This window comes from Ctenopharyngodon idella, chromosome 7 (assembly GCF_019924925.1).
Source record: "Ctenopharyngodon idella isolate HZGC_01 chromosome 7, HZGC01, whole genome shotgun sequence".
Lineage (NCBI taxonomy): Eukaryota > Metazoa > Chordata > Actinopteri > Cypriniformes > Xenocyprididae > Ctenopharyngodon > Ctenopharyngodon idella.
Window position 1 is genome coordinate 20,205,013 of NC_067226.1, and position 27,805 is coordinate 20,232,817.

Here is a 27,805-nt window from a genome sequence, read left to right on the forward strand (position 1 = left end):
GGACAAAAAAATGACAAAAACAATTCCATAGAATTACACTAAGGAGAGATCTGAGTCATATTTAATAAGTAGATTTTCAAAACACCCATGTAATTACAAGGGATGGGGATTGAAAGAAATGTAACAAATCTTTTATTTCTGAGGAAGAAAAATTTGGGTAAAAAGACATGCAGTTACATTGTAAAATAATGACAAATTCGATAATAAATTTAAATCAATTCCTGCAGAAGGTGTTTTCCCAGACTTTTTAATGGCTTTTGACAGAACTGAGTCATTCGTCCTGGAATCAGTTTGACTACACTGGTCATGCTACATGTGTTCAGTTCATTAAAAGAACCCTACAGTATCGACTGCATAGCAGCACATTCCAGAATTCCTTAGCGACCACATAGCAATACCCTAGCAACCATCGACAACACTCTAATGTCATGGCAGTGAGTTTTGCAGAATTTATATGTCAATATTATTTTAACTGTTAGTTTTGGTTGTCTATTTAGGTCGCCCTGGCATTTCTGGGTTCCCTGGTAGTCGTGGACCCAAAGGACAGAAGGGAAACCCAGGTCGGGGTTCTTATGGTCCTGAAGGTCTTCCCGGAAGTCAGGGCCTTTCTGGACCTCCTGGTCTCCCTGGACCACCGGGCAGTACATGTAAGCTTTTGCATATGATGGTCATCATCTTAATTTCAAGTGACCTAAAAATGTGCTTCATTTCGTAACATCTAAGTTTACTGGTTTCATTGAACTGAAAATCAAATCAAGATTTGAAAAATTAGATCACGCCCACAAAAGTAATTTTTATGGGATAAATCAAGTAGAAACACATTGAATAAGCAGTTGCAGGTTAGTACTTTTTTCAGTGTAACAGAACTTGTTCATAGATCTATATCATGAGATGAGCTGATGGTTGCTTATTATTTTATCTTTTCCAGTAAACATGTTCTTAGATGCACTACCTGGTGTGCGGGGTCAGCCTGGTCAAAGAGGATCTCCTGGAGACAGAGGCTATAAAGGGTTTAAAGGTAAGGAACTGAAATGAGAAGTATTGAGTTTAAATTAGAAAATAATAACGGCACACATGGACTTCCGTACTTGACCCTGTGCCCCTGCAGGAGAAAATGGTGACTGCAACTGTTTGGGTGGAGGAACGACGGGTGCACAAGGACTTCAAGGGCCTCCAGGGGCCCCAGGTTTCCGAGGATCTAATGGTGTGAAGGGAGAAATTGGTGACCAAGGCTTCCCAGGACCTCGTGGACCACAGGGCTTTGATGTAAGAGAGTGAAAATTAAGAAAAATAGCTTGGATGAAGTGTGCTAGTTCTTTGATCCACTAGGATTTATTTATTTATTTATATTTTGCTATCAAAATGACTGATTTTGTGGTGGTAATTTCCAGAAATTTGAAGAAAAAAACAAAAACAAAAAAAAACATTTTGTTGAGTTTGCATTGTATTCATTGATTGTGGAATCACAAAAAACTGGAGGAACTGCTTTGAAGTTTTTATTGTAGAATTGATCCTTGTGAGAAAAATTGGGCTTATCAGGAAACATCCTAAACATTGCTTATATTTTTAATTGAGTCTTCTTTTGTTTTAGGGTCGTGCGGGTGAGAGAGGCTTTTATGGGCGTAAAGGAGAGAAAGGTAATTCTTTCATCCCACAAGGAAGAGGACAAAAAGGTGATTTGGGTCAGCAGGGTCTTCCTGGTCCACTTGGAGCAAGCGGCAACCCCGGAAGGGATGGATCTCCTGGCTTCCCTGGACAACCAGGTCCACCTGTGAGTAGATAGGCTAATTTTTCATTTCCTTTCTATCATTTCATTTCATCAGCTTCGTAGTTACTGCCAAAGAAGACATGTGGTCCTGCTCGACACCTGTAACTGCTTATAAAAATATTGCTTGTTGTAATTCTGCTTCTAGTACAACTTTCATACATTGACATCTACATTTTTAAACATCTCTAAATTTCCAAGTTCTTTCTCTACAGGGGGACCCTGGTTTTGGGGTGACTGGAGATAAAGGTTTTCCTGGGATCCCAGGGTTCAAAGGTCGTCCCGGTGCCAGTGGCGATCCTGGTATTGGTTATCCCGGTGTAGCTGGGTTCAAAGGGTCACAAGGTGATCCTGGATTCAATGGTCTTCCTGGAACACCTGGACTTAAAGGTTCTGCAGGTAAGTAGAAAAACACTTCAGTAACACTTTACAATAACTACACAGCATAAAATATTTTATTTTATAAAAAATAAATTATACAGCTGACATGACATTATTTTTACATTTTTTTTATGGCATTATTATTATTATTATTGATTAATAAGATCACATAAAATATATGTGATACCTTTTATAAAGAACATGCACTATGTAGCTTAAATATTCATATATAGTGAATTGGATATACACAAATGAATGTAAACTACTGGATAAAAGAATATTTTGTCAATATTAGCAGTTGACATAAACATTTGTATATTGAATACAGGCATAAAACAGTGTTACAACTTCACATACAAACAAAATGTTTTATAAGTGGGCTAATTAAACCTATTTAGTTATTGATAATGCAGAAATACTGTTTAACAATATGTATTAGCCAATACAATAAAAATGCATCACTAGATCTCATAAGACCTTGTTGTTTTCTCATTTTTTAAAATTTATTTGGAATATTTAGCTTAGTTTACATTGCTTAGCTTGTAAATATTCAGTGCAGTGTAGGTACAGTGGTTAAAACGGGCACATTTGGTCATTTTTATCCCAGAGAACAGTCTTACAGTTAATTAAGTTAGATTGCCATGATCTTTCCTCATTTCAGTTGATCAATGAATAATCAGTTGTTTTTTCCTATAGGTATCCTGAATTGCATAATTGAACAGTATAAGATGAGCTAGGTTGAAAGAGCTTCAGTTTAGAGGTTGCTACATTTCATCTTGACAAGTATTCATCTTGTCAAGTGTTGGATGTGTGTGAGTGTGAATGGGTGTGCAAATGAATCTTTACAATTTGCCTGTGCTAACTGAACTTTTGATCTCTTTTCAAGCCATTCCATTCGGAGAGAAATTGAGCAGATGCAATTAAATCACAAGTCTCTACACCCATGTCTGAATCACCAAATCCTTTCACTTCTCTGCATGCTCTCCATCTCTCTCTCTTAGCAATGGAATGGCTTTGACATAGCAATGCACATGTTCCCCTTTTGATTTCTTTATTTGCACTGCTTTAACCGAATGTGCTGGAATATTTGAATGAGCTTTTTATTTCTCTACTAAAGGTTGATCATTTTCATGCTTATGCATTTGATTTCGTATTGATGCCCGAATGAACTGATTCATCAACCGATTGATTGACAGCTTCTCTTGCAATCTCTCTTGCCTTTGCATGTTGTCTGACTAGGTGACAGCTGTGGGCAGGCGGGGCTTAATGATGCCTCTTTGGAAGAGGGAGGTGAGATGCGAAGCCCAGAGCTGCAGCCAGTATAAAATAAATCACTTTCCAATGGCCTGACTGCATCAGACAGCTTAACTGTAGAGTGTCCACAAAACCTGACCATACTTTTACTATGACTTTCCTATAGCTTGAGATGTCTAATCCAGTTAGTCTTCTGCCATTCTGGAAAAGTGGTAGTTGTCATATAACAGCCCTCTTTTGCCAGTCATTTAACAATCTTTGTGCATGTTATTAGCTCTAATATGCTGACTATACTGTGGGGAGGGTGGGGTTATTTCTTATGTTTTTTTGTTTGTTTGTTTTTGTTTTTTGAGGTATGAAAATAAAAATTTCTTATATTTTATACACCCTGATACACCATCAAAGGCTTATTACTCAAACTCGCTTTGCATACTTACTTTAGCGACTCTACATCAGTCCCAATACTAGTACCCGTGACACCGTCATTTACCATTACTTACCATTACCAATACTTATCTTTCAGTTTGTAAAAACAATCAAAAATTGCCTTTACTGTACATCCACTTACAATAAAAGTCTATGCAGCAATGCATTGCAACAATAAATACACACTTTTATCTGTTATTATGAGCCTAGAGGAATAAAATTACATAAAACCTGGTCACTTACTAAAGTGTAAAGTTATTTCCAATATTTTCTGTTATGACCATGTAAAGCCAATAAACACTTTTGCATCCTACACACAAAAAGACAAATCCACCTACTGGTGTTATGTTGGTAATGATGATTTGGACAACTTTACAGCTCAAATAACATTGAGATTTTACAGAAGAATTAATATAGGCGCTTTAATAAGAAAATATAAGCTGCACTTTTCTGTTTTTAAAATTGAAATCATTTTTTCCAAAGCTGCAAGTAAGCTGAAATGCCCTCCACGATATTAAAGTGTGCTCATATATGTCGGTCAGTTATACTGTATACGTTTTTGAATCACTCTCATTGTCTGTACAGTTCATGAAATTGTAATGCTGGATTGTAATTGCATAGTTAATTGCATAGTTACAATATATTCCCTCCTGTCCTTTTTCTTGTCAGCCAGCATTCACTGATCTTAGATATTCAGATAAATTTTTTAAACTAACAGTTAACACAAACACCCACCTTTAATACTGGCGTTTTTGAGCAGAATACATCATACAGTTTGTCAGTGTTAGATGTAAGGCATGTGTGTGGAATGGGCCATCATTGACAGTTTTTTATGATTCTGACAATGATATGGATGTCAACAGGAACACCACTGCCCTGTAGGATTCCTGGTGAACAAGGACATCCAGGATTCTCTGGACGTCCTGGGGTGCCAGGTAATTGAATTTCTAAAAGAATAATATATATATATATATATATATATATATATATATATATATATATATTTTTTTTTTTTTTTTTTTTTTTTTTTCACATTTCAGATATTTTAACATGTTCTTTTGCACATGTCTGTGTTCATGTATATGTTAGGGCCAAAGGGTCAGCCTGGTTCCCAAGGAGTAAATGGGCGCCCAGGGTTTGATGGGCCAAAAGGTGAAATAGGAGAACCAGGCTCTGGAGGACAGCCAGGACCTCAGGGTAAGATTACATCCTCAAATGTGAATGGGTGCTCCATTTAACCACAAATCTTACATATCATAGTCAACTTGTTTAGCCATAGATTTAAAGGTATGATTGCATTGGAATTTTCTAACTCTAACCTATGGTTAGGTTTCCCCGGACCCAGAGGAGATCCAGGTTTACCAGGAACAACTAATGCCGGCTTACCAGGGTCTCCAGGAAGAAATGGTTTTCCAGGTGTGCCAGGAGCTAAAGGAGAACCCGGTGTGGTGTTTGGGGCCACCCCTGGAGGTCCAGGTTCTCCAGGGAGACCAGGAGAGCCAGGAGACAAGGGTCAACCTGGGACACCTGGTTTACCTGGAAGGCCTGGTAAGTTTGATGAGATGTGCTTAGCTAGTTTTCACAAAGCTTCTGTCAACATCATTAGCACCAGTCATATGGATATCAAGCATTAGTACTAACAGATTCCTCCTTAGGTAATGATGGACGCAATGGTTTTCCTGGCATAAAGGGTGAGCGAGGTGTGGATGGAAAACCTGGTCTCGTAGGTCCCATAGGTCCACCAGGAGAAATCCCTTCCGGGGGTATACCTGGTCCCAGAGGGCCACCTGGAGCTAAAGGATTTGAAGGACATCAAGGTAAGCAAATTCCTTCTCATTCTCATTAAAACATCAACTTTGGTGTTTTTTTCTAACAATATCAGTGAGTATTTGTTCAACAAGAGCTGCTCAGATCCATATACTAGAGTAAACTCTACCTTGAGCTCCATAATAAGCGATTTTTTTTTTTTTTTTTTTTCACTAGGACCTTTCACATTTTAAATTTTGGAAGTTCTACCCAGCTTCTAAGACTTTATCATGAGGATTTTACAATCTATATTATACAACACTAATAACCTTAGAAGTTATGGTTTGGATAACTTGTTTTAATGTGAGCATTGTGTAAACTACTGTAGACTTCAGTTGTTGTAAAATATTTCACTGTTTTCTCGTTTTCTTCTCATCAATCTTCGTCAGCCTGTGTTTACTGATCTTCCTCACAAAATTATCTGTTTTCATTATTCTTTTCTTTATGATCATCCTCCACTCCTTCTCTTTTTCCATCACCATCATTTCCACCCTCCCGTCCCTCTTCTATTTTTGGTGTTGGGTCACCTCACTAGGCTGCCAAGGTGAGAAATATTGTCCTCCCTGATGCCCTGTGTATAGTTTTGGTGTTTATCTAACACACAATTCACACTCTTGCCTTGCTACCTTTTAATGTATTTGTCTTTCCTTGTCTTTCCAGTCCTTTCAATTAAGGCAATGAGTGCAGGGGAGCATGCATGAATTTTTTTTTTTTTTTTTTTTTTTTTGAGGCAAAAAAAGATAATTCTGTCATTATTCACTCACCCTCATTTCATTCCAAACCCATAAGAATTTTATTTATCTTCAAAAGACAAATGAAGGTATTTTTAATCGAACCTGAGAATGTCTCTCCATTGAAAGCTTAAAACTTTGATAATTTAATCTAAGACTTTTGAAGAGTAGTGATCACTTTATGTAATCAACAGATTTAATTTAGACTTTTATTCAGATATAAACATTGATCAATGAGGTTTGTTATCACACACGAAACAAGTATGGTTGAGCTTCCGTTTACCATATTTGATGTGCTCAATGTATGTGCGTTGATCTTTGTTTATATGTGAATAAAAGCCTAAATTAAATCTGTTCATCATATAAAGTTATTGTGTCTCTTCAGAAGACTTGGATAAAACCACTCGATTCACATGGATTATTTTATGAATTTTTTGGTGTAATAGACTGACTGAAATTTCTCAGGTTCCATTGAAAATATCTTAATTTGTGTTTGAAGTTGAACGAAAGTCTTACGGGTTTGGAACAGCATGAGGGTGAGTAATTGATGACAGAATTTTTGAGTAAACTATCCCTTTAGGGTGGCAGATCTTTAAGCCTCTATATCGAAGCAAGAGATTTGTTTGTTTATAGTAACAGTGTAGAATTCACTTTGTAATTTCTTAGATTGAACATGTATTAATAAAGTTTATCCATGGTCTTTGGTTTAGAGTGGTTTAAACTGCATTTGTAAATCTTTTGTGTGTGTTTGTGTACCAGCTGGCATCACATAGTACACTCACACTTAAAAGATGGCCTGAAACTTGTGTACTAATCCTCAGGTTCACCGAATCTGAGCAACACCATCTAACAATCTATCCTCAGAACTTGTGTTACGCTGCTATAACCCTGATGTGCTTGTGTGACTTTAACCATAAACACACCTTTTAAAACAACAGCATCTTTAGTTAGTCATGAAAGTAATGTTTCATGTTCCAGCTACTAGTACACTTAGCCTTTACTTTGAACTGATATTTCTAAAATTGTGAAATATACTGTAATGTTCAACCGGTACAACAAATATCAATAAATGTTTTTTGTTAACATTTATTGCAGCTTTTACTAATGCGTTATTGTACAACATTGCATCTATTAGCATTTGCTTGTTTATCATTAATTACATGTTGTAAAGTATACTGTCTTTGATGATTTCACTTTATACTGAGTTAATTTACTATCTTATATAAAAAATAATTTAAAAATCAAACTTTAATGATTTCATATAAAAAATAATTTCAAAGGTCTCTCAAAGCCCAGTTCCAACATTATGTTTTATTCCAATTTTCCTCCACAGGTTCCCCTGGGCTGAAGGGTATGAGAGGAGATCCGGGGCCTCCAGGGCCTGGTGGAATAAAGGGTATACCAGGATTACCTGGCATCCCAGGGCCACAGGGATTTAGGGGACCTCCTGGACCCACTGGAATTGCAGCACGTCCAGGCAGACCAGGAAGACCAGGAATAAAGGGTATGAAGACTGCAGACTTATTCTAAATTTATTTGACTTCCTGAGTTATATTGCTGATTGAAGCTACTCTAGATTCATTTCTAGAGTCATTTTAACTTGCTTTTACTATCCCTAAAAACACATTATCAAAACGTGTTATGCTGTGCATTATTTAAAAGATAACAAGCATCTGAGATTGTTTCAAATACCCCTTGTCTGATTCTACTGAAAATGTGCCAGTTTTACTTCTACTAATTTATTGTGCCACCATCATGTGTGTCTGTATCATAATGTAGATATTTTTTTCTGTGTTCAAAGGGGTGAAGGGGTCTTCCGGGCTTTTGGGGTTCCCAGGATCACTTGGTTTTCCTGGAGTCCCAGGTGACCCAGGAGTTAAAGGTTTACCTGGCTTCACTGGGCAGGATGGCTTACCAGGGGAAGTTGGATCAAAAGGACTCAAAGGTATATTGATGTCATTTGCAGGACATCTTGTAGTAGATTTTTTTTTGTTTTTTTTCCCCTGGTTAAGTGAAACCATACAAGGCACTTAATAAAGAATTAAATCCTTCAGAATAAAGCCAGATATAAACTAGTTTGTAGTAATTGCATATGTTTGTGTGTTAAAGGGAATCGCGGTCCTCCTGGTCTTCCAGGACCCTCTCCTACAGTTATTCCATTAGATGAGCTGGAAAAGGGTGGAAGAGGTGACCAAGGAGCTGGTGGACTGCCTGGTTTCACAGGACCAAGAGGTATAAAAAGAAGACAGACTATCCAGTTAGACCTCATTTCATTAGTTAATTCATGCTATTTAGGGGCATTGACATCTTCATGGACTTGTGATGTTGAGATGCTATGTAGAGTAATTTAATTAAGTTGTGGTATAATAAATGACAAGCGAAGATAAATCTTTTCAGTTTGTGATGAAAATGTTGGGTGGATGACTGGAATGACACTAAAGACCAGTTATTCAGTCATCAATTTCAGTAAAAAGAAAACGTGTTTCTCTTTTCAACAGGTGATAAGGGTTTTCCAGGGCGACCTGGACGTGAAGGCTTTCCTGGATTACCTGGTGTTGCAGGCCAAGTAAAAGGTTTACCTGGCCAGCCTGGAATCCCAGGTTTTCCTGGCCCCTCTGGCTTCCCTGGGTCTAAAGGTTTACCTGGAGTTATGGGCTTCCCTGGCTCAGCAGGCCTTAGGGTAAACATCCTGTATTCAGGCACAAGTCTATGTTAAAATTTACTAGGGATCCACCAATACTCATATTGGTATCAGCATCAGGTCCAATACTGTGCTCATGGTCTCATATTTACTAAAATGTGTTATGCACAGACATTTTGGCCCGGTTTCATAGACAGGGTTTAGATTAAGCCAGGATAAGGCTTTAGTTCAATTAGGGCATTTAAGTATCTTTTATAAACGTCCCCTAGAAAAAAACATTACTGATGTGCATTGTTTTGTTGAGACAAAACAATGGCAGTGACGTATTTTAAGATATGTCAGTGCAAGTTCCTTTCATTTCAAACAGCTCAAACATGTATTTTAGTCTAGGACTAGCTTAAGCCTTGTCTGTGAAACCACAATTTAAAAGGGTACATCTTTTAAATTTGAAATGCTTCATTTTACAGTGCAAAAAATCAGGTCAAAAATACACTAAAAATGCTGAGTTAAAAACAACCCAAGTTGGGTTGAAAATGGGACAAACCCAGTAATAGTTAAATAGTTAAATGTTTGCCCAGTGCACTGGGCAGTTTTATTTAAGCCAACTATTGTTTAAAAATTACTATATGGCTGGCATAAAATGAACCCAAAATAGGTTGGAAATTAAAAATCAGATACATAATTACTAGAGGCAACAATAATAATCAAAATGTGAACATTTATTAATAAGCAATTGAAAAAATGTTTATTGATGAATTATTATTCATTAAACTTACTAATTAATTAAATTTTAATTTCCAACATACCTTGGGTTTATTTTAAGCAAGCAATACAGTAATTTTTAAACAATAGTTGAGTTAATAAAACTACCCAGCCTGTTGGGCAAACATTTAACCCAACCCAAAGGTTTGTCTATTTTTAACCCAACTTTTAACCCAGCATTTTAGTGTAGTCTTAATTTTCTTTGGTAAATGTAAATTCTTTTTTTTTTTTTTTTTTTTTTTGAGTGAAATGACCTGGACAAATTCTTCTCATACTTGAGATTAACCCAGGAAGATTGTGTCTTACATTTTGTATTGTTCTCCATGGCAGGGTGATGATGGTGTGCCTGGGGCTCAAGGGTTCCCGGGCAATCAAGGACAATCTGGTGTCAAAGGTGAGATCTGTGTAATTCTGCCAATGCCTTGTAAAATAATTATTTAAGATCTTTATTTCCGACCGACACTACATATGGCAAATGCAGGTAGTTGAATAAAAGGCTGATGGCAGACATCGCTGATGCCCATAAAAATTGTCTTTAAGGTGAAAAAGGTGACTCATACGAATTATCTGGACCTCCTGGACCAAAGGGTGCGTTCGGAAATCCTGGATTCCGAGGTGAGACAGACACTTTTTCAGATTCTTAGTATGGATATGAATTATTTATCAACTCCTATATATATTTTTTGTGTATTTAATTTGGTATTTTATATTAGAGTCGGATTTTATAAATAGATTTTTGTCTTTTGCCTAAAGGTGGTCCAGGACTTCCAGGTGAACCAGGTGATTCAGGTTTACCAGGAGTCTTAGGATTTCGAGGCCAGAAAGGTTTTCCTGGTGAGCCAGGAGCACCAGGATATTCTGGTACGTGGAAGTTTGCTGCCACCCTTATGATTCTGGAGTAATGAGTTTTTACTTCAAAAGCTGCTTTCTTCCCTAATGTCATTTGTTTTTATTGTTGTATTAATTTATAGGCTCACCAGGCCTCCCAGGCATCAGGGGCCTTCCTGGATATCCAGGACTAAAGGGGCGTGATGGAGATCCAGGCCGTCCTGGAGCTCCAGGCTCACCAGGAGAGAAAGGTTAATAAAGAACTAGTACCATTTTAATGTTAGATAATGCCAAAACCAAACATATTTTTTTTTTTAAATTGTGGTCTTACATCTGTCTACAAACCAACAGAAAGCAACCTGAATCAATTTCTGAAATACTCTATCGCAAATGTTACTTTAGGTTTTCCAGGCTCACCTGGTTTAGATGGACTCAATGGTCTTCCAGGATCCAAGGGGCAGCCTGGAGTTCCAGGTAAATTAATCAGAAAAAACTTTGATTATAAAGTTCTACATTAAGCTGTAACACTGAAAAAACACCCTAGTGACTGCTCATTTATTTACCATATGTCCTCAGGTGTGACTGAAGATGCTCGGCCTGGAGCTCCTGGTTTGAGTGGTCGGAAGGGAGAGAGAGGCTCATCACAACCCGGTGGACCTGGCCGCCCTGGAGAGAAAGGATTCAAAGGAGACACTGGTGAGAATCATCATGTGTATGGACCAATAAACATGGCAATTGACATCACCAGACTTTTTGTTGTCTCAATCTCATGTATAGAAGGAAAATAAGGGAAAGAAAATAGTTATTCAGACTTTCCTTTTCATTCAAATTAATATATATATGGACTGGACTGGATGGACTGTTTTAAAATAAATACATCCGTTATGTTAAGGTCAAAAATGACCTGTATAGACTTCAGTGTAAAATTCACAGCACTCTCCTATTTATTTTGTTCATGAAAATTGGTATATACTTATTAGTAGCAGGTATATAGCCAGGTAAAATGCTTCTACATAAGCCTAAAACTATCTAGTCAGTGGTGGTACTGCACTTTAACAGAAGATGTATGTATACAGTTGCAATAGATAAGAAACTAAAACTGAGAATACTTACAGTCAAACCAAAATTTATTCAACACCTTGAACATTTCATTCATTAATACAGTTTATTCACTGTAGTTTAAAAAATGGTAATAAAATATGACACAATCTCAGAGTTAAACTGTCAGAAAAAATTAATCTTAATTATGTCAGATAACACTTAAGGAAACATGGTCAGGTCAAAGTGTCTGAATAATTTTTGGTTCCAAATTGTTATCAATTTTACTGGTAGTCCACTGTATGAAGAACTTTTGGGTATAATATGTCACAGTTTACTTTATTTTGCTATCCTCACTTACATAAATGAACTATAGTGTCCTGCACCCACTAGTAAAAATGTATCAAAAATATAATTTTTTTTTGGTTTGACTGTATGTGGAGGATATATGCCTGTGTGTGAAAAAGAATTTTAAATGGTGGTAAATATACAGTAAATAGAAATAAGATTTGAGACATTTAGCCATTTCTTTGAAGATTGTGGGATCACGTTTTACATTACTTTCCATAAGGCCATTGAGGTGTTTTCTAACAAAACGAGCAATCATGGGGTCATTACTTACATTAATCTTGGCTTTCAGGTGCTCCTGGTTTGAGAGGCTACCCTGGTAATCCAGGCCCTCCTGGGCCACCTAGTCTTTCTAATATCCCAGGTCCTCCTGGAGACCCTGGACTTCCAGGATTAGATGGACGAGAAGGTACAGGACATCTCTGTTCTCTTTGTTCTCATTATTTTTATTGCTTCTCTAAGATTAAACTGATCCTTTCTTAGGTTGTATATATCTAAACCTAAAAGGTATTTGATTTTCAGGGCTAGCAGTTAATTCCACTTTGGTCTGTTTCTCTTTGACCGTGAACTTCACCTTTTGTAATGGTGGTTGCTCATAGTTGTTGTGACACAGTGAAATCAGTTGAACTGGATCATTTGTAGGTCCCGTTGGCCCTCCTGGTCTGCGTGGTCCACCAGGCCCTGGAACAGTCCAAGGAGATAGAGGAGATCCTGGATTTCCAGGGCTACCAGAAATACCAGGAGCACGTGGAGACCCCGGTGATTTTGGAGCCTCTGGACTTCCAGGCAACCCTGGTTTTAAAGGTATTCCTTTTGTTATTATGTTGACATGAAATTTCTACTGCTTTAATATTTTTTTCAGCCTCATACTGTGTTGTAGTTTATTCATAGGAATACACAGGGCCGGCCCAGGCTCTGTTAGTGCCATAGATGAGATTTTAGATAGCGCCCCCATCACGTCATGATCCAGGCAGTGTTTAAATTAGTCCAACATAACGTGTCAACTATTGCGTATTTTTCCGTTGATGTCAACTTTGTTATTGTAAACATATTGTAATCTAAAGTGCTAAAAGGATATTAATTGGCATAAAGATGTCACTCATCTCAGTTCATCGTAATCTCACAAAGTTTCATTATAATCAATGAAGCTGTCTACACTGCACAATGAATCTCTTACTTTGTGTCTACACTTTGTTTGTTATAATAAGAGAATTCACGAGTGTACAGAACTCAAAGACCGCACTGAACAAAAACTCTGGCGTTTGAGCAGTGAGGGGATTCTGGCTTCTTAAACACCTTTGATTGGTCATTGCATTCAAAAGATCAACAGACATGTCTGTGATTGGCTTCATTTCTCAACGCTGCAAAAACACGTAAATAGAAACCCTTTGACGCTCTCCAGAGTGCAAACACAAATACACACTGGAGCATTTGTCAAATCAGTTTTGCCAAATGATATCATTACAGTATCAACTGAGGGTGCTCTTGGTTTCTTTGGGGGTACTTAGCACCCTCTAGTACCCCCATAGTACCAGGCCTGCCTCTTATGCGGTGCCCTCCAGGCAACTGCCTGTCTCCTATGCCACCGGCATTAGGAATTCATTAATTTTTGTGCTCTCTTTTTCATCTGGATTTACAAGGGCAAAGAGGTGACCCTGGCTATAGTGGTGTACCTGGACCACCAGGGTTCCTTGGAGAACCAGGAGATTATGGCAGGAATGGACTCAAAGGATCAAAGGGTCAGTAGATTACAGTGTATTTTATGTATCTTAAAAAAACTTTAGCTCAACAGTAATAATGTACATCATAAGCATTCTTCAAACATTTGCTTATCGTCCTCTCAGGTTTTCCTGGTCCTAAGGGACTTCCAGGTGTTGTGTTCCCAAGTAATCAGACTCGCAATATGGAAAATGGGGATCCGGGCCCACCAGGTGTTGATGGATTTGTTGGCCAGATAGGAATGCCAGGCCTGCCAGGCAGTCCAGGAGTCCCAGGTGAGTGCTATTTTTTTCTGTCTTCACAAAAAAAAAAAAAGAAATATGAAACTGTAAGTCTGATCAGTTATTTAACCGTTTAACTCTAATTTCAATTCCTCTGACATTTCTTTAGGTCCCAAAGGATTTAGAGGGCCAGTGGGTAGACTTGGTCCAGTTGGTCCAGCTGGATCTCCGGGAACTTATGGTGACACTGGACCTCCAGGAATCCAAGGAGCCACAGGAAACCAAGGTTCAAAGACTGTCCTTTTACCTTTCACATTTTTTATATAAATTTTGGAACAGTGGTTTTCATCTAGTGGTTTACAGGTCTGTTTTTTTTATCATGGACAAAAGGGAAAATAACAATAACAGATCACAATTAAATAATAAAATGTAACTAACCATATAAAAAGATTGTGTCCAACACAAGATTATTCTTTATTAAGAAATTGATATTTTATTCTGCAAGGATGCATTAAGTGATCAAAAGTGACAGTAAAGATATTTGTAATGTTACAAAAGAATTCTATTTCAAATAAATGCTGTTCGTTTGAACTTTCTATTCATCAAATAATCCTGAAAAACTGCATCATGGTTTCCAGAAAAATATTAAGCAGCACAACTGTTTTTAACAATGATTATAATAATAGTAAATGTTTCTTGAGCAACAAATCAGCATATTAGACTGAATTTTGAAGGATTATGTGACACTGAAGACTGGATTAATGATGCTGAAACTTCAGCTTTGCCATCACAGGAATAAAATATATGTAGTATTGTAATAACATTTCATAATGTTTGTTTTTATTTGTTTTTTTGATCAAATAAATGCAACATTGGTGAACATAAGAGACTTATTTAAAAAAATATTTAAAAATCAGTAGTGAATCAACACGGTAGTGTACTGTATATATTTATATGTATATATTTCTTTGCAATAAACATTTGTGTGCGATAGACAATTTTGGTACAAGTGTAAAATTTAGATCCTGGAGCAAAACCAGATGAGAACCTCTGATCCAGTGTATTACTTAAGAATGTTTACTCTGCACTGAAAAATATTTTGTCAGGTAACATAAAATTTTCTTTATGTTATAACATCTAAAATAATTAGTTTTATTTCCCATGAAGTCATATTATTTAATATGACTCAATCATAGGATACACAGATAAAAGTAGTTTTAGTGGTCAAATCAGGTAGACATGTCATTAACTGCATATTTTTGAGTTAGAAATTTAATTAACAACAGCATATATTTTCAAACGTGTAAGGTAACAGTAGATTTTACTACAGCTTTCACTCGTTTCCTCTCTTCCCTTTTGTAATTGCCTTTTTTAAATTGTCTTACTCTACAGGACCCCGTGGCAAACCAGGATTGCCAGGTCTTCCTGCTCCACCGGTGCGCAGTAGTGGTATTGGTTATACTTTGGTGAAACACAGTCAGTCCAGCCAGATGCCCATGTGTCCTCAAGGCATGTCCAAGCTATGGGAGGGATACAGTTTGCTGTATGTGGAGGGGCAAGAGAAAGCACACAACCAGGACCTGGGTGAGACACTAGGGCTGTTATTATAAGGGTTGTCAATTGTTTAAAATGTTCATACCATTTTAAAAATGGTAAAAAATGTTTTGGAATAGATGGATTTGGAATAATATTGTTGTAGATCAGTTTATTGTAATATAGACAATTTTACATGTATGAACTGATGAGTTGAATTGCCTGATGCTGTGAAAGATAATTGACTTAAAATTTTCTCTTCCTCACAGGATTGCCTGGCTCATGTCTGCCACATTTCAGCACTATCCCCTTCCTGTACTGCACAGTCAATGAAATTTGCCACTACGCTAGCCGGAATGACAAATCCTATTGGCTGTCCACTACTGCACCCATTCCCATGATGCCTGTGGCAGATCAGCAGATATCTGAGTACATTAGCCGTTGCTCAGTGTGTGAGGCTCCTTCTCAAGCAATTGCTGTCCATAGCCAAGATCTCAGCATACCGACCTGCCCTCAGGGCTGGAGAAGTCTATGGATTGGTTACTCCTTCCTTATGGTAAAATTCAGTTATACCTGAGCCCACACGCATAATCACACACCACTGCAGATTCAAATAAGTAGAACTTAGTGTAGTACACATACACTTATATGTGTGTGTAAGATAATGTTTAAACACTTTACAGTCAACAAAATAATAGACATGTTGACTGTTAATGCATGAAATGATATTTACTGTAAATAAATGTATACTTTATTTTTAATTGTTAATATTGTGATAACTAGTGATCATCTGTTCAAAAATATGACTATGTGCTTGTGTACAATTTATATTGGTATAAAATATACTAACATTCAAACGTTTGAGGTCAGTATTTTTTTTTTAAGAAAAAAATTAAGCGAGGATGAATTAAATTGACCAGAAGTGAGAGTAAAGACAATTATAATGTTATAAAAGATTTCTGATTCATATAAATGCTGTTCTTTTGAACTATTAATTCATTAAAGAATACTGAAAATTCTACAAAAATATTAAGTAGCACAACTGTTTTCAATATTGATAATAATAAGAAGAATGTTACTTGAGCACCAAATCAGCATATTACAATGATTTCTGAAGGATCATGTGACACTGAAAAGTGGAGTAATGATGCTGAAAATTCAGCTTTACCATCACAGGAATATATTATACTTTAAAATATATTCAAATATATTCAACAGTTATTTGAAATTTTAATAATATTTCACAATAAAACTTTTTTTACTATATATTTTATCAATTAAATGCAGCCTTGGTGAGCATAAGAGACTTCTTTCAGAAACATTAAATAATCTTATGGACTCCAAACATTTGAACGGTAGTGAATATACCCCAATTTTGTAAGGCCTTACTCAAAAGGGCTTTTCACACTTGAAATAGTTTACCCTGGGTTATTCTAAACCCCGGGTAAACAGAATCCTGGGTTATCTTGCTTCACGTTTCACACTGCTCATAATTTATCCGTGGTTAACAATTAATCCTGGGTATTCATAAAGGTAAGGTCTCTTCTTCACTCAAATTGTCACATTTTCTCTCTGCATTTGACATTTTTCCTCTCAAACACTGAATTTACTGTTATACAATGCGCAGTGTTTCTGTGACTGTACAAAGCATGTGAATATGAGGCACGCGATTGGTTGTCTGTTGCTAAGCATCTAGCTGTAACATTCTAACACCGCAAAAGTGGTGCTAACCCCACTTCTAAATTACAAGTGTGAAACGCTCCTTTACCCGGGGTTAAAAGCGGTGTTTAGAACGAAGATAACCCAGGGTTAAGTGCAGTGTGAAAAGCCCAAAAGTCTCCTAAAAGATGCAATGAACATTTTAAAATGTCAAACTACCTGCATATAATTTGATAATTTTTGTGTCTGTTGTTCAGCACACAGCCGCAGGTGCAGAAGGAGGTGGTCAGTCATTGGTGTCTCCCGGTTCTTGTCTCGAGGATTTCCGTGCCACTCCCTTCATCGAGTGCAATGGTGCCCGCGGCACCTGCCACTACTTTGCCAACAAGTACAGTTTCTGGTTGACCACGGTCGAGCAGGACGAACAGTTCATCGAGGGTCCTAGGCAGGAGACGCTGAAGGGAGATGAGTACCGGTCACGCATCAGTCGCTGTCAAGTCTGCATGAAGATCTTGTAGCTTGTGTAGATGCACAGCAGGAGACTTTAAATAAATGAATGGAAGAAGAGTGATGAGAGGAGTAGAGGAAGATAAAGGAAACGTAAACTGACTGATTTGATTTCATGCCCTTGACAGTGGTAATATGAAGGGCTAAGGTAAGCCCTTGGTAAATTAGGAGAATATCGGGGTTGGAATGAAAAGAAGTGGAGAAAGAGATTTTTACTCTTTATCGGTTTATTATCAACAGTGGTGCTATGTTGAAAGTATAATGTCATGTTTTTGTGTTAAAGCTTTTTCCCTAAGTTGTTAGTCATATTCACGGCTACCTCAGAGAGTGCATCCTAGACTCTTAGTGTATGGCACGGAATAATACACCTTTATTTTTCAGATGAAGCCATGAAACGATGAAAACGATGCAGTCTTTTCATTAACCGGTTCTACTGCATTGTATGTATAATATGTTTTGGCTTCAATAGCCTATATTGGTGCTTTCTTGAGAATAATGTTAACCAGATCTTCTTGTTTGCCATTTGGCAATAACGGACAAACCAGCACTTTGCAATCTTCATGAATAAAGATTGTGCCTCATGGTTTTCCCTTGAAATGATTAATCTAACCCAATAAATATCCTACTGTATATGAATTGCACTGAACTTAAAAGAAAAAAAGAAAAAAATGTGTTCACAAGATCACATGCAGCTGATCTAAATTCATCTAGTTCACCTAGTGTGTTCAATGATAAGAACTGATAAGAACATTCAAAAATTCATCAAACATAAATGATGAGGATGATTAATACCTTACAGATCATCTCTTGGTCTTTTAAGGTATAGGTTTTCATCCTCAGTAATTCACACCAAAAATGTGTATAATATGTTTTATACTCAAAATATCATTTTTAGTTTTTAAAACATCTAATTTACTGTGTGCATTGGAGATGATAAATAGACTAATTTTGAGTTATCCAGTCTCTTAGAGAGATTGGTTGAAACATAACCACTATGACCACTTAGCCTTTCAGTCTCTCATTGGTAGCCCTGAGTATACATTTTCTTCTATTTCATCATGTGTCTGTAAGTGGTTAGATTGTTTTATTAATTTCATCCTCTTGGTTAAAAGACATACATTAATTCACTGTACATTTAACAATAAAGAAAGATTTAACAACATTTCCACATTTATGTTTTTTGGGGGTTATTTTCTGAAATAAAAATTCTGTACATTTGTGAAGATTGGCCATCACAAGTGGGTAATTTGCTTAATTATATTTTTTACTACTGTGAGACTAAAAAATAAGATGTATAATTTCAGAACCCGTAGTAAACATTATTAAATTAATTCAGACAATAAATATGAGAGGATGACATTTCCCAGTATTTCATATAGTGATGTAAATGTTTGATCTGAATGCTCACAGTGAGTATATGTATGAAACCTGTCAAATAAAAGTATTCAAACTTCTACAGTAATTGTTGTCTTGTATGAAGTTGCTTTTATTTTGTACAAAATTTAATGTTTATTGTGACACGACTGGTGAAATTTCCACAACTTACTTAAAACGGCACAATAGACATAACATAGGAAAATAACTTTTGGAGTAACATCAAGTTACGTGCCTTAATCAAGGGCACAATGTTGATGCTTCTTACAGGGATCAAACCAGCAACTTTCTGGTTATCCTAAGTGACCCATAACTACTACGCCACATACACTCACCTACACCTCCACTAGCAGGTTTCCAGTAGCCAAGAAAAAGCTGTACTAGTGTTTATATCAGTACATGTTTTTCAGAGGTGTAAAGTATTTGAGTAAATGTAATTAGTTAGTGTACTTAAGTATCTTTTTGGCTACTTTGTAGTTGTACTGAGTATCAAAGATATTGGCAACTTTTACTCTCTACTTGACTACATTTTTGAGCAAGTAAATGTACTTTTTACTACACTACATTTGTGATGAGTAATGCAATTACAGATTACATTTTTCATGGCAGCTAACTTTTTCTGCAGCAGTTTATTTCTGCTATAAAGAAGTGATATCGCCATCTAAGGGCATTGAAGGTACTATATCTTGTGCATTTTGCCTTTACTCACCCAAAACTTGTCAACAAGGATACTTTATGTGAATGTGAGTGCATTAGCAGGTATTTGCTGATTGCAGGTGTTTTATTTATTAAATGAGGAAATGACTGCAGCTGGTGATGAGGCTCAAACCAGCACATACAGTAGATTTTGACTAGTTTTACTTAACATTGTTTTATTTATCTGCTATATTGACAAGACCGTTTTGAAGGATATTGGTTTACTTATGGCCTTTCTGTGCACTTGAGCTCAACTGAGACTTGAGAGTTTGCAGACGTTTAAAAGGTTGTTGTGTCGACCTTGATTTACTGCAACATTGAGGTGTTCAGTTTTATTTTGATTTTTGAAAATAAACATGATTTCTCATCTTACAAATCAATTGTTTCTTATTTTCACTGGTATATCTCTCAGGACTAGTGCATCTCTGAGCCTACATTCAGCATGAGTAAAATACTTAAGTACCGTTAAAATCAGATACTTTAAGACTTTTACTCAAGTCGTATTGGAATTGGTTACTTGTAACTTGTAGTGGAGTCATTTTCGATGTAAGGTATCAGTACTTTTACTCAAGTATAGTTTTCAGGTACTCTTTACACCTCTGATGTATTTAGTAGTGATGATGAAATAGGAGGAACGAAGCTTTTCGAAACTGAATCAATTGAACCAATTGCTTCGCAAAATGATTCACTATTTTGAAAAGCACCTGCTGGTCAAAACTGTGTAAATGCAATGAAAATTCAACCCAAACATGTCTAATGTAATCTTCGAATAAAAATATCTTTAAATACGAAGGTTCTCTAAAATGTTTGTTTTTATTAATGTGCAGTTCTTGTTTTGTGTTATTAGTCAGTGCTTGGCAAATTAGGACATATAATTGTTTTGTAGTAAATGCTTAAGTATTAAAATTACTTTAATTAATCAAGAGCGAACCTACATTATAAATTGGACCCGAGATCAGTTAAAAACATTAGACCCTTGTTCATGGGTTCACCAAATCAACTCTATTATATATATTTCGAAACAGTATGACGTTATGAAGCTTCGTTTGCTGAAATCTCTGGCTTGTTCGAGATGCATCGGCGCTGCGCAGACCGATCGGCGTATGACACCAAAGTACCGCGAGAGCGTTTGGAGAGCATTCGACTCCTTATGCTTTTGAATCGCTCTCGCGGTACTTTGATGTTATACGCCGATCGGTCTATGTGATACACCGATGTGTAGTCACAAGGTAATGTTTCTTTTGGTAATAATATTTATTTATTTAATTATTTATGTATTTATTTCTTTATTCATGTGACAAAAAGAGTTTATTGTACACTGAGTCATTAATTATCACCACTAAAGAGTCTGAGGTTTTAAAAGAAAATACAACTGTTGCCACTAGAGGGAGTCCGTTGTGGGTTGCTATGGTGATGCGCGTTGTGTGTTTACTTCAGACTCTACAAGCTGCATTTGAGGAAAGCCACTGATGTTTTCTTGCATTCATTTCTCCTGATAATTTAGGTATATATTCATAAAAAAATAAAAAAAAATATGTGCCATTGGTAATTTATAAGACACGTCAGTTCACATTTCCTATGTGTTTAAACCGAATAACTTGTTAAATGTTAGATGTCAGGATGAAAGTAATTACAGGGTAAAACGGTTGATTGTTGTGATTGTAGTCAATTCACATGTAAATAATACATTTTAGTTCATTATGCGCTAATTTACCAATATAAAATGACTCAGAAGTGTATATTTGTTCAGACTTAGAGTAGTGTATATGTGTTATGAGAGTGACGGTGATCATTTTGTACAGTAAAACAGTTTCATTTTAAAAGATACTAATATAACAGTTAAGACAACAGATGTGTGAATAGTGTGTATTTTGTGACATTGATAATTATAAAGCCAAAATGATATGATGTTAATAAAGAGACGGTACAAGCTGCGTTGAGGAAAGCCACTGAAGTTTTCTTGCATTCATTTCTCCTGATAATTCAGGGTTTTTGTAATCTGTTTACGTGTTCCACGCCCGGGACCCGTAACATCTACGCAGTGCTGATGGGTCTCGAACAAGCCTCTCGTGACTCGGCGAGTTCGATACAAGCTCCGAACCACTGATTCAAAACAGAAGATTCATACATGTTTCGAAGCTTCATGAAAGCTGCGAAAGCGCGGCGGCAGCGCCCCACAGCAGTAGAGGGCGCTGTGAGCTTCCCTACTGCAGCAGCTGTAGTAACTCACAAACAACACAGACAGACAGACATAAGCGACGGGACAGCAAACACAACATATTTCTCCTTTGATACTGCTGCACAAAACAGGTACATATAAACCCATGTGTGTATGAATAAGTTCTCTGATATGTCTCTTTGTTAAGTCTGTTTTCGTCTCTCAAATGTTAGTTGTGCTCGTATCCACGCTGCTAAACATAAGAGTATTATACAGCTGTTTACAGTAATAACATGTTCACAAACGTTAAACCACACTTGACGTATTGAAGCTGGTTTGTACTTGCCTCTCTGTTGTGACTTTAGAGGAATAAATCTCACAGTTGTGGTTGTCATTTGTGGTAGATGGATTATTTTTTACAATACTCAGCATCATCTAGTAGTGTGCTGACTAATGCAGAATCCTCCTCCTCCTCCTCTTCCAGTACTGCAGCTCATGATTAGGTGAAGGATGCAGGTGCTTTGTTTAAAAAAAAAAAAGTTGAATGATTGCAGTATAATTCTTCATGTGGTGTGACCAGCACCATCGTCACCCTCATCATTCAGGACTAGGCCATATTTCACCTCATAATCACCTCATATTCAAACGGGAAAAGTAAGAAATTATATTTTGCATTAAGAAAATTTAGCGTACTGTATGCTGGAGACCATTAATCATTTGTTAATCATATGTGTCAGATGTTTTTAGACGTTCATTCATTTAGACTGGGTGGCCTTAATAGGGTCACTTTCCCTAATAACAAACACAGAATATTGCTAAATAAATACAGAGAAAATAATTCATATAATTATTTAATCGCTCAGCCATTTTTATCACTGGATTTTAGAAAAATTATTTGGTACGTGGTCTTATCAAGGTTACTTAACCTATTTATATTATTCTCTATTATAATTTGCTTTACTGTAATATAGTACTGGGACCCACTTTATATTAAATGTCTTGTACTAAGATTTAAAATAATAATTTGATACAATGCACTTATTGTGTACATACAACATGTTTTTTACATTGTTCTTATATTTAAAAAATACATGCATGTAATTACAATCTTGACCCTTCTCTTGCACCTTAACCCACCCTTAAATCATACCACTAAGCCTGTGCCTAACCACCCGTATCCTACCTCAATTGCAGCAAAAGTGTTTTGCATCACAACATGATAACATAGTCCACAAGTACATAGTATTTAAAGACACCTATAATTGGGACATCAGTGTAATACAGACAGAGTTGTGGTGTAGTTAGTTATCATGTAGTTAATGTCACAGTGCAAAAAATCTAAAATGGTCCTAAAAACAGACTTCGTCTTCTTAATGCAAAATAGTTTTTTGTCTTCTTGTCATTATGGGGTGGAATATAGGTAGAATATGTTCAGGACAGGCTTCAAGAGATCCACCCTATTATTGTGTTTTTCAGTTACGCTGGAATTTTCGGAGACCGACTCGGACATGTCATATGTCTTCATCAATGACTCGTCGCAGACCAGTGTACCGTTACTGCAGGCTTGTATCGATGGGGACTTGAGTTTCGCTAGGCGTCTGCTCGAGACCGGCTGCGACCCCAACATCCGTGATCACAGGGGCCGCACGGGTCTGCATCTGGCAGCGGCACGAGGTAATGTGGACATCTGCCGCTTCCTGCACAAGTTCGGCGCAGACCTCCTGGCCACCGACTATCAGGGCAACACTGCACTGCACCTGTGTGGACATGTGGACACGATTCAGTTCCTGGTGTCCAATGGTCTCAAAATTGATATTTGGTGAGATATGCCAATAGTTTTATTTATTTATTTAGATACCTACATGATTATTGGTAAGTGGTTGTGACTACTATTGTATTTGTTATGTAGGGTACTACATCAGAGCTAATACTGTTGGGTAGACGAGTAACTGATTATATGTAATCTGGATTATTTAATCAGATTCCAAAAATTAAATACTTTTAATTAGATTATATTACATTTTAAAATACTCATAATCAGACTGCAGTTTCTTTTTTTGAGTATACTTCACAAAATGGCAGTAGATTATTCAGAATTTACTGATCCTTAATTAAAAACTATAATTATATATTTTTATAAAACTATATTTTTTTATATAATAAAAAAACTGTTGCTTATATATATATATATATATGTGTGTGTTCTGAAAGTCACACACAGACCAGTCACTAGTCAGGTGACTATAATTACATGGAAAATTGAGAGACAACACAGCATAAACAAATAAAATATTTAATCATTTTGTTAATTAGTGATTGTTTTATTATAAAATTACTCATTTCTTTTAATTTTTAAGATTTAATGAATTTTTTTTCATCAATTTACGAACCTTCTGCAGTTCCTTCCCAAACCCTAGTTTTAACCTGACGTAATGTACTTTTTAATCTAATTCATGTTGTTAACAAAATATTGAATATTTTTTCTTTCTCTTTGTATTTATCAATATGGTACAAGATTACATTATTCAAATTCATGTTATTCATGTTATAAACAAGTTAGGTTGAAAGTAATCTAAAAGTAATCATAAAGTATTCAAAGTATATTACCTAAAATGTGTAACGTAATAGATTACGTTACTAACTACAATTTTAATCATGTATTTTGTATTCAGTCTACAATTTGTAAATAATCTGCCCATCACTGCCTTAAAGGATTAGTTCACCCAAAAATTCAATTTCTGTCATTAATTACTCACCCTCATGTCGTTCCACACCTGTAAGACCTTCATTCGTCTTCAGAACACAAATTTAGATATTTTTGATGAAATCTGAGAGGTATATGACTCGTCCATAGACAGTAATATAATCAACACTTTCAAGGTCCAGAAAGGTACTAAAGACATTGTTAAAATAGTCCATGTGACTACAGTGGTTCAACCTTCATTTTATGAAGCGAAGAGAATAATTTTTGTGCGCAAAAACAAAACAAAAATAATGACTTTATTCAACAATACCTTCTCTTCTGTGTCATTCTCCTGTTTAAGTTCAGCACTTCCAGGTTCTACGTCAGAACGCCGACTCCTCTGTCAGCATCACACACATGCGTCGTGCTGTTCATGTGTGCAGCTTTGGCCAATACTGTGCTTACTGCGTCATCTGCGTAAGGATAATGACAGGGAAGAGAAGAAATTGTTGAATAAAGTTGTTATTTTTGTTTTGTTTTTGCGCAGAAAAAGTATTGTCGTCATTTGATAAAATGAAGGTTGAACCACTGCAGTCACATCGACTGTTTTAACGGTGTCTTTAGTACCTTTCTGGACCTTGAAAGTGTTGATTATACTGCTGTCTATGGATGAGTCATATACCTCTCAGATTTCATCAAAAATATCTTACTTTGTGTTCTGAAGATGAACGAAGGTCTTACAGGTGTGGAATGACATGAGGGTGAGTAATTAATGACAGAAATTAAATTTTTGGGTGAAGTAACCCTTTAAGGAATGTGCGATTCACTATTCCCATTGTGTATGATTGCAGAGAAATTATTGCTTTTCATTGAACATTGATGTAGCAGTACTTTTATGAGAAAAGAAATCATAAAAGTAGTTTGTTATGCTTGAAAATCATATAAATGAATGAAGTGGTGAGGGGGGATTTTTACCCCGTACTCTGGGTAAAAGGAACCCAGTATTGATACAAATATTTTAGTAATAGTAATAAGTTTTGCATAATATCTTAGTTGTACTTGTACTTTTTCAAAACAATCACTTAAGCAAAGTTTATTCTATTTATTTTGACAAATAAAATCATTTAATTTACTTATATTCAATAAGTACAGTCATTAAAATTTGTTAATTGAAAGAAATGTAATATAAAAAAAAACAAAGATTCTGAAAGCTTACACTGTTGAGGGAGATCCTATAATAATTTAATATGGCTTTACAGTAACAATATATTATATTTTATGATTAATATAAAATTTTTAAATATGATGATTTCAAATACTATTTAGGAATGTGAATTGGGATGCAGCATAAGACTAAGGGAGGTATTAAAGAGATGTAGTGGTAAATGCACCATTTGACCCAGTGCACTTTTAGCCACCACTTTCATGAAATAGAAATAAAAAGTTTAACACTTACAGATACCATATTAATTTATTATTATTTTACTGTAGTAGTAGTGCTTGTAATGGTGTAATAACTTGGCAGAATTCTATGGTAACAATGCTAAGTTTTTATCTGACTCGATGTAAAGTTTCTCAATTGTGCTCTTGCATTTGAACAGTAACCACAATGGGTCGACCCCACTGGTCCTGGCTAAGAGGAGAGGGGTAAATAAAGATGCCATTCGGCTGCTGGAAGGGCTGGAAGAGCAAGAGGTCAAGGGCTTCAACAGAGGAGCCCACTCCAAACTAGAAGCCATGCAGATGGCTGAGAGCGAGAGGTTGGATTCGCCACCTTTTAGGAACATCTTTTAGTTATTTGACATTTCAATTGATTATTAACTCAACACTCTTGCTCCTAGTGCGATGGAGAGCCATTCGCTGCTCAATCCAAACCTGCAGAACAGCGAGGGTGTGCTGTCCAGCTTTCGCTCTACCTGGCAGGAGTTTGTGGAGGACTTGGGCTTCTGGAGGGTCCTGCTGCTGCTGGTGGTCATCGCCCTTCTTTCTCTGGGCATTGCTTATTATGTTAGTGGCGTACTGCCCTTTTCTGCGAGTCAGCTGGAGTTGGTCCACTGAGGGCCAGATTGTGTTATATCCCGGGACCTGACCAGTCAAGCTTTGAAGTAAAGGGAGGTTTGAGTGGACTCTGAAGGTACACTGAAGGTTCCTCATAGTACAAGATTAGGTCTAATGTGAAGTTTAGAAACGATCTTGTCATTCTCACAGGTGAGGTCGAGTGGAGGCGTTCACTTGATGATGGCTGCGCTATGAAGGAAGACTGAAAGGTAAAGGTTCAGGTATTTATGGGGGAAAATGTTAGAAGTTTCTCAAATACACCCCAAGCGATGTAAACCCATTTCTCACAGATTTTCCCATGATCACTGAACACGACCAGTTGGTTGAACAGTAGACGTATACACTTGTAATATCTCAATGGTGATGTAAACAACATTAAATTGCTGTTGTAGGTTAGATCAGGCATGATGTTTACATCCTAGTATTTGCTTATTTTCCTTTTCCATCACCTTTATTTTTGTCTGTATATATTTAAGTCTTTGTTGTGGAAGTATGACAATAGACCAAACACTACATACATATGCCTATTTACATATCTATGATTCATTCGTTTGATTTACATTGTTACATAGAATATTGTTTTAAAGTAATGGTCTGTAAAATGTTACATAAACCAATAAATGGCCATCAGGAATTTCTTGTTTGTGCACTGATGACAGTTTAATATTCTTAATATTAAAATGTCATCTGATGTTTAAGATATTAAATTCTTAATATTCAGTTTAATACAGTTTAATATTCTGTTCTGTTTATGTACAGATTATCCTATATATTAACAATGGTCTTTCTGTTTGTTCAAAATAAACAGAAATGCTTTTTTTCCTCATCATAAAATGCTTTAGCACCTTCATTCATTGTGTTGTTCTGAGAAACATTTTGTACAAGAATAATTGTCAAGATAAGATAATATCTATAATATAATATGTTAAGATAATATGAAGCTAAATATCACCTAAAATGAATAAAGCATAGTTAGAAAGCAATAAGCATTTCATTATGTCACAGGTGTGTGTTTATGAAACATGTCTAAGCCAGCATAATCAAGGACGGAACGATCTGTTTTATAAATTGTTATTGGGAATTAAGCAAATTTGTCCAAACAGCATCTGTTAACGTTTTAATTTTTGTTTTAATACAAATAAAAATGAATATTTATAATTAATTTTTGACATAAATGATGTTGACACATGTAGAAAATCTGTCTAATGATAGATGAA

At 36.2% G+C, this 27,805-nt stretch overlaps 2 protein-coding genes across 4 annotated transcripts in view; both read left to right on the top strand.

The window, feature by feature from the left end:
- Positions 1–19,073, top strand: part of col4a6 (collagen, type IV, alpha 6) — a 92,719-nt gene extending 73,646 nt beyond the window's left edge. For 2 of the 3 annotated variants that reach the window (XM_051898933.1, XM_051898932.1), the window contains exons 19-46: positions 498–647; positions 929–1,018; positions 1,109–1,266; positions 1,592–1,771; positions 1,981–2,164; positions 3,386–3,436; positions 4,690–4,761; positions 4,916–5,023; positions 5,156–5,374; positions 5,482–5,643; positions 7,697–7,867; positions 8,165–8,308; positions 8,473–8,595; positions 8,862–9,043; positions 10,097–10,160; positions 10,307–10,381; positions 10,520–10,627; positions 10,738–10,845; positions 10,997–11,068; positions 11,171–11,290; positions 12,273–12,389; positions 12,623–12,784; positions 13,621–13,719; positions 13,825–13,974; positions 14,090–14,206; positions 15,313–15,504; positions 15,723–16,009; positions 17,370–19,073. In XM_051898933.1, coding sequence (XP_051754893.1) covers positions 498–647; positions 929–1,018; positions 1,109–1,266; positions 1,592–1,771; positions 1,981–2,164; positions 3,386–3,436; positions 4,690–4,761; positions 4,916–5,023; positions 5,156–5,374; positions 5,482–5,643; positions 7,697–7,867; positions 8,165–8,308; positions 8,473–8,595; positions 8,862–9,043; positions 10,097–10,160; positions 10,307–10,381; positions 10,520–10,627; positions 10,738–10,845; positions 10,997–11,068; positions 11,171–11,290; positions 12,273–12,389; positions 12,623–12,784; positions 13,621–13,719; positions 13,825–13,974; positions 14,090–14,206; positions 15,313–15,504; positions 15,723–16,009; positions 17,370–17,630 — 3,926 coding nt within the window. In that variant the 3' untranslated portion in view covers positions 17,631–19,073. The remainder of the gene's footprint in view (positions 1–497; positions 648–928; positions 1,019–1,108; positions 1,267–1,591; positions 1,772–1,980; positions 2,165–3,385; positions 3,437–4,689; positions 4,762–4,915; positions 5,024–5,155; positions 5,375–5,481; positions 5,644–7,696; positions 7,868–8,164; positions 8,309–8,472; positions 8,596–8,861; positions 9,044–10,096; positions 10,161–10,306; positions 10,382–10,519; positions 10,628–10,737; positions 10,846–10,996; positions 11,069–11,170; positions 11,291–12,272; positions 12,390–12,622; positions 12,785–13,620; positions 13,720–13,824; positions 13,975–14,089; positions 14,207–15,312; positions 15,505–15,722; positions 16,010–17,369) is intronic. The other variant, XM_051898934.1, reaches the window with a different exon arrangement.
- A 2,761-nt stretch (positions 19,074–21,834) lies between these two features.
- On the top strand, positions 21,835–27,750 carry ankrd46b (ankyrin repeat domain 46b). The gene is made up of 4 exons (XM_051901379.1): positions 21,835–21,999; positions 23,324–23,666; positions 26,132–26,290; positions 26,372–27,750. The coding sequence occupies exons 2-4, from the start codon at positions 23,356–23,358 to the stop codon at positions 26,586–26,588; spliced, it is 687 nt and encodes a 228-aa protein (XP_051757339.1). The 5' UTR covers positions 21,835–21,999; positions 23,324–23,355; the 3' UTR covers positions 26,589–27,750.
- The last annotated feature ends 55 nt before the right edge of the window (positions 27,751–27,805 follow it).